This window comes from Pongo pygmaeus, chromosome 23 (assembly GCF_028885625.2).
Source record: "Pongo pygmaeus isolate AG05252 chromosome 23, NHGRI_mPonPyg2-v2.0_pri, whole genome shotgun sequence".
In the NCBI taxonomy this organism is placed as follows: Eukaryota; Metazoa; Chordata; class Mammalia; order Primates; family Hominidae; genus Pongo; species Pongo pygmaeus.
The window spans coordinates 54,291,907-54,302,910 of NC_085931.1; the positions used below are offsets into that span (position 1 = coordinate 54,291,907).

Below are 11,004 nucleotides of genomic sequence, written 5' to 3' on the forward strand. Positions count from 1 at the left end.
TTAGGCTGACCTCAGGGGCCCCAGGCCACTCGTGGACACAGATGCAACATGTCTGCACATGTGGAGGCCATGCCATCATCACACATGTGCACTGGCCATGAGGCAAGTTGCCCTTGAAGGTGGGAAAAGAAACCGTTCCCAGAATCGGGGGCAGGTGGCCTCCAGGGCTGGATTTGCTAACAGGGATTTCTCAAGCAGCAGAAGTTTCAAGGTGACCTGGTGAAGTGGGTAAGAGGCTTGGTCTGCCTCACATCGGGCTTCCCACAACCCAGGCTCGGGTTGTGAAAATGATAGAGAAAGTACATTTTGGGCACTGATTAGTTGGTAAAGACAAAGCTGACAGTCCCTGTGGGACAGCCAGTTAAAAGCAGGCAGTATCACCCAGCGGCCAAGAGGAGAGATCTTGGGAACTGCCAGTTTGGGGCTTAAATTCTAGCTCTCCTCTATCAACTGTGTAACCTGTGGCCAGTCACTTTACCTCTCTATGCCTCAGTTTCCTCACTTGAAAAATGGAAGGCATAGTCCCTATCTGGTAGGGTTCTTGAGAGGATTAAATGAGATCATGGACGTGGAGCATGTAGCAGGGTGTCTGGAAGCAAACACTCAACGTGTTGGTGAAGAACTGGGGAGAATGTGGCAGCCATGTCCTCGGGGCATGCTCTGCTGAGAGTCCATCCTCTATGCTTATCACAGCAAAGAGCACAGTCAGTGAGATCTGCAGGACAGGGGGCTCACTGCCTCCAAGACTCCAACCCCAGCCTTGGCAGAACCCCACTCCAGCTCAGGACTGCAGATGCAGGAGCCCAGGGAGGGAAAGCAAGTTTCATCTACTGCAAAAATGACTGGAGGGTGTGGTGATTGATTATTAATGTCTGCTATGGCAGAAGGTGATGGCATATTTGCCACCCCCGAGGTAGGCTTAGTTGAACAAAGGAAAGTCTTCTTTCCTATGTATTTTTTATTGTACATTCTCGATAAGCAGCCATCTGTGAATGACACACCTGACTGTTCGCCTCTGTGGGGATACAGGTATATGCATATGGTTTATATGAACAGTCGATGAACCAGAATACCTCATTTCCCAACCATTTTAGGTCCCAGGAATTGTTGGAGAAGACAAAGCTTTAGTTCTTTCACATCTTGAACAACATTGTGATCATTGACATCAACACGGTGATGATGATGATGATCAGATACATCATCACCTTCATCAGCACCATCATCATCAATATCACCATCACCATCACGCTCATCAACAGCACCATAATAGCGGCATCAACATTATAATCACCACCATCAACATTATCATCACCACCATCAACATTATCATCACCATCAATATTATCATCACCCCGATCACCCTCATCATCAATAGCACCATCATCATCATCATCATCATCATCATCATCACAGTAAGGGCAGCTAGTGCTTATATACTGCATCCTATGTGCCAGGCAATGTTCAAAGGCTTTAAATACATTAACTCATTTAATTCTCACACTGTCTGTATGAAATAAGTACTAACATTATGCGTATTTTATAGATAAACAAATGGAGGTTAAATAACTTGCCCAGGCTACACAGGCAGGATTTGAACCCAAGCCATCTGGCACCAAAGTCAATGCTTTAACCCCTATGCTGACCTTAATAGAGACTGTTAACCCTCTCTTCTCAGAACAGAAAGCCACAGATAGGAATAACTACCTGCAGAAATACAGTGTGGAGAAACAGGGTCTACCAAACCTGGGCTCTAGTCCCCCCCTAGGAAAGACCCTGCCCCCTCAGGCCTCCATTTTTCCATCTGTAAACCAACATCTGGATGGTTTCCCAGTTCCCTTGGGCCACTGCTGCACATGGTGCCCCTTCAGATTTCAAAGCCCCCAGATGTCTCTCCATAGTCCTCCCAGGGAAGCCAGCAGGGATCTGATGGTTCTCTGTGTTTATGTATTGGGGGCGTGAGGTATATATGTGAGCACTCTGGCAGGCTGCCGTGATTCAAATTGATGACTGTAGGTGGGTCCCCAGGGATGAGCAAACCAGAGTGCTAGAAGGACAGGGTCCACACAGGCCTCCAGAATCCATGCCAACACTCACTCACTAAGGGTTTAGGGAGCCCGAAACCAAACGGTGTCTTCCTCTTGGTTCCTAACAATTGTTCTCATCCTGTTAACATGGCAACTCAACAGACACTGATTCATGACCCACGCTACCCTAAGTCTGTTATCAGGAATTTCCAGCTCATGCAGCCCGGCCAGACCACAAGCTCCTGGAGAGCAAGGACTACGTTGCACCATAACTATCACCTCCCAGGTATGCAGAACTGAGCGATTTTCAAAGGTCTTCACCATTCATAGTCTCATTTGAGCCTGAAACTACTTTGACAGCTAGTGAGAACAGGTGACGATGATGACGATGATGATGATGCTGCTGCTGATGATGATAATGAAGATGGTGATGATGATGGTGATGATGATGATAATGATGATGGTGATGATGACGGTGATGATGATAATGATGATGGTGACAATGATGATGGTGATGATGATGATGGTGATGACGGTGGTGATGATGATAATGATGATGGTGATAATGCAGATGATGATAATGACAGGATCACAGTGAAGACCTTGCCATCTGTATATGGAGCACACTCTACGGAATGAGTGCCTACTGTGTATTGGATGCCAGCTCCCAGTGCACTATACTGTGCCTCACTCAATCTTCAGGCTGACCTGTGATGGGGAGTATTTTTGGCCCGCACAACCAAAGGAGAAACTAAGGCTCAGTGAGGGCAAATTACCACCCAAATGTTCACATGAGAGGTGGGCTGCAACCCAGGTTCCCCTTGAAGAGACCAGCCTTGTCTCTGCTTTCCTCTCTCTCATTGCACAGGGTCAGGATGACACCAGGGCCAGAACGAGCCCTTCCACAGTCCCCACACTCCACACTCCCCTCTGTGGATATCTTACAGGTTGCTCATCTAATGTGAAGTCCAGTCTGGGCAAAGGAGAGCCGACTCAGACTAAACATTTTCTGCAGACCTGCGCTAGTGCCAGGCCCTGCCCCATGAGCTAGGAACATGGCTACAAATGTAAAAGGCCCTCTCTAATTGAGGAGCTCACTGGGAGCTTCTCACCATACCACAGCTTCGGTATGGTGGCTCCTACAGCAAGCTTATGGTGGGCCCTCAATAAATGAGCTCACAGTTCTGTGGGGGACCAAGACAAGTAATTATGACCCAGAGTCAGAAGTGTGATGATGGAGGGAAGCCCAGAAGCCTCTGGGAGCAGGGTAGGTACCCAATGCAGTCTAGCATGCATATGTGTGCATGTGTAAGTGTGTGTATATAAGTGGAGGTATCAGAGAAGGCTTCCTGGAGGAGGCAAACCTAAAGAATGATTAGCCTTCAGATTTAGACAAGATACAGAAAGAAGGTTAAGGAGCTCCAGGCAGGCGGAAAATCTGAGCTGGGGCTCACAAACATAGAGCAACCAAGTGTGTGTGCGTGCGTGTGTGTCTGTGTGTATGTCTGTGTGTGTGTGTGTGTGTCTGTGTGTGCATGTGTGTGCCAGGACAGAGGTGTTGTGCATGCGTGTGCCAGGACAGAGTGTTTCAGGATGTGAAGGGTGGAGGCCCAAATTTGGCTGGAGAGATAGGGAGACCCCTGGCAGTTCCCGAAGCACATTCACAAGCCTCCTCTCATCTCATCTTCATACCCAGCAGGACAAAACAATTTCCTTTTCCAGCAGGTGAGAACATGAAGGCTACAGAGCCAGAGAGCAGCAGAGCTGGGCTTGGGACAAGAGTCTGACTCCTAACTCGGGGGTCAAGCAGAGTAAGGAGTTAAAGCTGAACTCCGAAAAATTTTAGGGAAACAGGTAAGGCCTCCTGGGCAGGGGACAGCAGGAGAGGGCCTAAGGAGGAGCTGGGCTTGGGAAGGAAGAGGCCAGGTCAGTGGTTTAAACCAGCAGAGATAGGGGGGTCAACCATGGCTCCGCCTTTCCGGGACACTGGGTCTGGAAGGCAGAGTAGAGGGTCAGAAAGCGGTCACACACAGCCTCATATGTACCACTCGAACCAGTGAGCTAACCTCTGGCCCTGCCAGCAGCCGGGCCAGCCGCCCCACCAGACTTCTCACTCATGGCCTCCTGTGTGCCTGCAGCCTGGCCTCCTTCCAGAGGTCTGTGGGTAGGAGCCAGCACCCCACTTTGGGTTCTGGGTCCTGAGCATGCCAGGAATATTACCCAACCAGGCATGATCCAGGGCGATGTCATCTGTCCAGCACTCAGCCTTAAATAAATGCTCAACAAATGCGAAGGATAAACACCACCAGCATCCCAGGGAGGAGTGGCTGCACCGCCCACAAAACTCTAGCCCTGTAAATGCCTTATACAGAAAGAACAGGGACCCATCCTGTGCTCACATGTTAATTTCCTAATACAAATATCAAACTTGGAAAAATTCAGCTGGCAGGGCCCAGAGAGAAGAAAACTAGCTGCCAGAGTCATTGAGTGGGAGTTACAAGACCTGGATTTCAGTCCTTGCCATATAACTGTGAACATGGGAATCTTGCAAAAGATGCTTCTCCTGTCTGAGCCTCAGCTTTCCTCATTTATACGATGGGTGCAGACAGGGAAGATTGGGATCAGTGATCCCATCCAGGGGTGTCTGTCTGTCTCAGGGAGAGCTATTTCCAGCCCCCAGATGCCCAGTCCTGCCCCAGACCCACGGGGTGAGGACGGCCATGCAGTCCTCTCATGGACAAAAGTTCCAAAGGTTCCAGTGGGCTTGGAGAGTCCTGGCACGAAACACAGCCAGAGCTGCTCTTTTCTCTTAACTTTTAGCCTGCTGGGGAGGCAGTTTTTAATAGCAGGAGGTCTAACCAGCACCCCAGGTGCAGGGCAGAAAGGCTGGATAGACAGATGGCACAAATCCACCAGTGTCTGTCCAAGCACTGGAACTCGAGACAGAGACCTACAGGGTGGTTTTGAACTTGACGTTAGGGGCCTTGGGGGTCGGGGGGCAAGCCCAGGTCTTTGCACTCCACCCCCACATAGCCAGTCAAGGACAGATGCACAAATACCTCATTCAATGCTTCATCTTAATTTCTTTTTCTTTTTCTTTTTTTTTTTGAGACAGAGTCTTGCTCTGTGGCCCAAGCTGGAGTGCAGTGGCGCCATCTCGGCTCACTGCAACCTCCGCCTCCTGGGTTCAAGTGATTCTCCTGCCTCAGCTTCATGAGTATCTGAGATTACAGGCATGCGCCACCACGCCCGGCTAACTTTTTTTGTATTTGTTGTATTTTTAGTAGAGATGGGGTTTTGCCATGTTGGCCAGGCTGGTCTCAAACTCTTGACCTCAGGTAATCTGCCTACCTCGGCCTACCAAGTGCTGGGATTACAGACGTGAGCCACCACATCCAGGCAATTTCTTAAAAAGAACAAAAAGCTTCAAGCCCAGTTGAGAATCAGGCACCCCATGACTCTAACTCCACCCTTCCAGGGAAGCAGCCGGCATTCCCGAAAAGTTCACTGCCTCCTTCCTGAGGCTGAGAGAAGCCTGTGCTGTCAGCAACCACGATGTTGGTGCTGGAGGCTCAGCCCCAGCTGGTGATGAATGGGGCAGGCATCGGCCACCTACAGCAGCCCTGGCAGCCTCAGGGTCTGGCCGGGAGGACCGGGCTGGACTCACCTTCACACTGCTTGCCTTCCCCCTTGTAGCCTGGCTTGCAGAGGCATTTGTAGGACTTGGGCGTGTTCTGACAGATGGCATCGATGTGGCAGTCATCTGTGCCCTCTGAGCACTCATCTACGTCGACTGACCCTGTGGGTAGGGGTGTGGGGGGAACAAGAGGTAAGGTGTGGCTCTGGGGCAGGTGGCCGATGGTGTAGGGCAGGGGAGCTCTTGCCTTTGCCCGTCCATTGATCAATGGGCTCATTGGCAGTAACAGCTGTCACAGGACAATTTGGTGTGACAAGTGGCAACTGGTAGCATCTTTGGCGCAGCTACTCTGTGGCAGGGACAATGCTATCGATATGCTTGGCCTTATTTATTGTCACAACAATCTCATTGAGCTATTGTTCCACTAAAAAGATGAGAAAACTGAGGCTTAAGGAGACAGTGAGGAAGAACCTCCTTCTCCGTCTGTCCTACTCCCCCTATAAGCATTGCTCCAACCCTCCCCCGCTCTCCTCACTCTATCCCCCCACAAGCATCACTCCAGCCCTCCCCTACTCTCCTCACTCTATCCCCCCACAAGCATCACTCCAACCCTCCGCTACTCTCCTCATTCTGCCCCCCAACAAGCATAGCTCCAACCGTCCCCCCACTCTCCTCATTCTAGAATTTAGAGCCAGAAGGGTCCTTGGAGGATTTTAAATCCAGCCCCTTTGGGTTCCAGATGGAGACACCAAAGCCATGCCTGCAGGTCACCTGAACGTGGGATCCCACCCTGCCCCTAGCCTGTGGAAACACGGGATTCATCATCTGGCTTCCACACACCCACACCAAAGTGTCTGGTGGCAGAACCACACTCTCAACTGGGCTAACCTGAGCCCATCCATGGTTCTGACTCCCCACATGGTCCTCCCTCCTCAGAAATCCACACATGAACCCGGTTTTCATATCCCAGCTTATAAATGCAAGTTCAGTCTAGGCTTTGAGGGCTTCCGCCACTCTCCACCTCCCGCCCCCAACACATATACACCTTCAGTCTGGAACAGCTGTTGGGGCAAATTGTGCAAAATAGATTCTGCGTATCTGTTCCATCTATACATCCCAAGCCTCTCTCCTTGTCTCGTTTACACACACACACACACACACACACACACACACACACACAGTTCAGGCAGGGAGGGGACCTGCCTCTTGTCGGGCACAGTTCAGCACAGTCAGAACTGTAGCTATAATCCAGGTTGATTCCTCAGGTTATAGATGAGGAAACCGAGGCCCAGTGAGGTGAAATCTGTTATGGGTCAGTAGCTCACTGGGGCAGAGACTGGACTCCGATACAGAATGAGCTTTCCTACGTGCCATGTGACTTCTAGCTAGCAATGCATGAAATGCAGACATGACAGACAGACAGAAGGATCCAGGAGTGCAGCAGCGCAAGGAACTCTCAGAAGCTGCCATGAGGGCAGCGCCCCAGGGGTAAGCTCGGAATGTCCCCATCTCTTCATGCCTCTGGTCTCACCTTAGATTGCTGGGTCCCCAAGAGGGTCCACTCTAAATTTCTCCCCTGGATAATATCTGGGTTTGAAATCTGCCAGTGGGGCCTATGAGATCCATGCCCCCCAGGGCTCCTCCTTCTTTGCCCTAGCCCCTAAGTCTCCTGCCCACCCCTGAAGGAAGAGAGGCATCAAAAAGAAACACAACAGCATGACCCCCGTGCACACACACACACACGTGCACGCGTGCGCACACACATGGCAGGTGGCATTGCTTTTCAGGGGGGCTACATCTGCTCAGGTGGGCGGCCTGTCCTAGACAGCTGCCCAGCGGAAGAGTGGAAAGGGGACAAGGAGGCAGGGACAGGAGGGGGCCAGCTGGGCCAGCAGGAACATCCATGAGAGCCTTCTGGGGGAAGTAGCAACAGAGGGACACCGTGCAGGAGTGGCACTGCCTCTAAGGCAGCGACCCAGAAGCCAGAGAGGGCTCATCTCCAGGCTTCTGTTCGGGAGGACTGGGGTCACTTCTGAGACAGGACCAGCAGGGGCAATGGGCCACAGATATGGCTCTTCCCACTTCCCAGGGGCCAATACATAGGAATGAGGGGAAGGAGCCCCTTGTGCCCTCACCCCCAATCTCCCACCTAGGCAGGTGTCTTCATAGGGATGGAAATGGATGGATGTTGATGAGGGGTGGGTGGAGCTATCTCCCAACACAACTTTAAACACTTGGGTGTCCTTGGTGTGGAGTGTGGGGAGAGGACATTGGAGTTTGAGGAGAGAGGGGGAGAAGCCACTGGTCCCCATCGGTTCTCTGCCATGCTCCCGCTCCTGTCTGGGCTGGAGACTCCCCTGCAGGGCGACCCAGCCCTCCCAGCACAGGCGGCTCCCTTTGACTCTGGTTTGCTTATGCTGGGGACAGGCTGCTGGGGTTTCACAGTCACAGGGCTTCCATGGAGAGGGTCGGGGAGGAGACAGAGTCAGATACAGAGAGACACGAGGAGGGACACAGGCGGGGATCGGCTTGCCCAGGAACAGTCACTCAGAGGTGAGGGACCTCAAAGCTTGGGAGAGACACCCACAGACACAAGGGGGATGATGGGGCAGCAGGGCCGGGCTTCCAGGAGGGGTGTTGCTGTGGAAGAGTCTCAAGGGCCCAGCATCCTCACTCGGGGCACGCGGGACCACCAGGAATAGACCCTACGCCACCCAAACCAGACCTCAGGAAGCCGGGAAGGACGTGCAGGGCCCTCCCCCTGCCTCCCCCTCCAAGCAGAGCACCAGAGGAAGCGCCTCTGATGACGAGGAGAGAACGTGACTCCAGCTTTTCGGGAAGCCCCTGAAGACGGCCAGAGAGCAGGAGGGGACGGGGTGGGAGGGTGGGGGGTCTCCGTGAAACCCACGGGCCTGGGCCTGTGACCTCCGGGTCTCCCCCTCCCCTTCCTGGGTCCACTCTACCGACGTCCCGAGTCCGGACTCTCCTCCCTGTGTCCCTCCGTCTCCTCTGCCTTCCTTCCCTCTGTCTCTCCTCCGCGTCCTGTCAGACGGTCCCTCGTCTGCGGTTTTCCAGGCATCTCTGTCCCTCTCTCTTTCCCGGTCTCCCTCTCACCGCCCCCCCAACCCCGTTTTTCTCCGGCGTCCATCTGTCCCCTGTCTCCTCCTCTCTCTCTCCCTTATCATCGGTGGGACCGTCCCTCTTGATTCCTCCTGGTCCACGGGCCTCCTCCTTCTTCCCCGGGCCGTGCGGGCCTCCTCTCTACCCTTCCGCATCTGTCTTTTCTCCGGGCTTCCTTTTGTCTGCTCCCTCGGCGCCGGCTTTTCTGACCGTCTGTCCCGCACCTCCCGCCCCGTCCCGGTCTCTCGGTCCGTCCCTTTCCCCGTCCACCTCCTGGCGTGTCCCCCTCCGCCCGCCCAGCCCCGCGCCCCCTCTCCCGCGAGGAGCGCCCCTCTGCGCTCGGGGTTCAGCCCCGCCCCGCCCCGGTCCGCACGCGGGGCCCCCGGGAACCGCCGCCTTTCTTCCTCGCTCCCGCGCTCGCGCTTCCCCTCCCGGGGCCCCGGCCCACCCGCCCCTGCTGCGGCCCCGCCGGGCTCAGGAGCCCCGGCCGCCCGGGCTGCGGGGAGGGGGCGCCCCGGGCCGGCCCCAGAAGTTACTTTGCAAAGAGGCAGGGGGCGCGGGGCCGCGCGGGGCGAGCTCGGGATCCGCGGGGAAGAAGCCCTCCAGGACCGCGCCTCGGCCGCCCGCGCCCCCCGCGCCCGCCGCCCCCCACCTCGGTCAGGGGCTTACCTGGGAGCCCGCTGCCCCCGGCCAGCCGCCCGCGCGTGCCCAGGGCCAGCAGCACGCACAAGTGCCAGCGCACGGCCGCCGCGCCCATGCTCAATGCGGGCCCCGTTGGGCGTGCGGGCGTGCGGGCGTGCGGGGCGCGAGGACCCGACCGACCGGCCGCTCCCGCAGGCGCTGCTCGCTGCTCGCCGCTCCGCCACCGCTCCGGCTCCCGAGCCGCCCAGCCGGCCCGGCTGATGAGCTGACAGCGCGCGCTCATTGGCCCGTGGCGTCAGGGGGGCGGGGCGTCGCCCAGGGCCGGCCAATGGGCGCCGGCCTCCGGCCCTCCATGGAAGAGTGGGGCTCGGGCGTCGTGGGGGGGGCTCTTCTCCTGGGGCGGGCGGCAGGTGGGGGGTGGGGGCCTGGCAGGCCGGCTCGCTAGGCGCGGGGTCTCGGCCAGGCTGGGGCTGCTCGGAGGCTGCGCCCTCCCGTGCCCGCGGCGCCCCGGCCCCCGCCGTCGAGCGTGGATGCCCCTCTGGGGTAGCCCCTCCCCGGCCCGGCGGCAGCCTCGGGGGCGGGGATCCTGCGAACCGAGGGTCCCGCGAGGTCGCCCGCCATCCGTGGGCAGTGAAACGCGCCAGCGCGCAGAGCAGACTCGCCTGCGCCGCCGTTTGCTGGGCGTTTCTTGAGCACCTACTGGGGGCCGAGTGCGGGCGAGGCAGCAGCGAGCGAACCGGGCGGGGAAACCTCGTGAAGATCGCTTGAAAACTGACGTTCAAAACAAACGAACTTTTTAGCACTCGTCAAAGGACAGTGGCCCGTCAGTGTGCTTGTCACGGGGCGGCCGCAGGACCTGCGTCTGGAACCGGGCGGGCGCCCGGAGTGGACAATGCCCCTTGGCGGTCGGTCCCGCGCGAGGCCCCCGCACGGGGCTGACCTCGGCCCGCGAAGTTCGCTGCCCGGAATGCAAGGCCGGGGCCTCACCAAGTGACAGACCCGGCGGGGCCAGGAGGAGGGGCGGGGCGGGCATCCCGGTCCGAAGACCCAGGAACTGCTTTGGCCTGGCCTGGGGTCTACACCTGACGCCTGGCGAGGGTCGGCTTGGGGTCTGGTCCCACCGGGCCTGGGAGGGAGGGGCGGCTGGAAATAAATGGCCCCTCTCAGCTCCAGGCAGGACGCTTTAAGGGAAGAAAGTTCAGCAAACCCCAAGGCCCATCTCCTTGACAACCACCAATAAGAGCTCCTTTTTTCTTCTCCTGCTCTCCAGGCCCGACTCAAAGACAACTCTTTTCTCTTTTTTTGTCCACTCTGCCTGCACCAGTTTGAGCCCCTCCACACCAGCTCCCTTTCCTGCCCCCAACACACACACACGCTCACACACACACACACACACCGTCACACATGCAGACACATGCTCTCACGTGCAATCACTCAGACACAGCCTCACACCCTCACACCCTCCAGCACACACACGCTCACACATGCTTCTTCACGCCCTCATCCGACCTGCTGTAGATGAGCTCCTCAGCCCTGGAAGGTTAAATCTGTGTCCAGCCAGCTCTCACTCCCCATCTGACT

General features: G+C 56.1%; 1 protein-coding gene across 2 annotated transcripts in view; it reads right to left on the minus strand.

Annotated features, from left to right (window-relative positions):
* The window catches only part of SCUBE1 (signal peptide, CUB domain and EGF like domain containing 1), a 147,508-nt gene extending 137,841 nt beyond the window's left edge, over positions 1-9,667 (minus strand). For both annotated transcript variants that reach the window (XM_054470024.2, XM_063662988.1), the window contains exons 1-2: positions 9,451-9,667; positions 5,692-5,823 (exon numbers count right to left, since the gene is read on the minus strand). In XM_054470024.2, coding sequence (XP_054325999.2) covers positions 5,692-5,823; positions 9,451-9,538 — 220 coding nt within the window. In that variant the 5' untranslated portion in view covers positions 9,539-9,667. The remainder of the gene's footprint in view (positions 1-5,691; positions 5,824-9,450) is intronic.
* Positions 9,668-11,004: the final 1,337 nt, after the last annotated feature.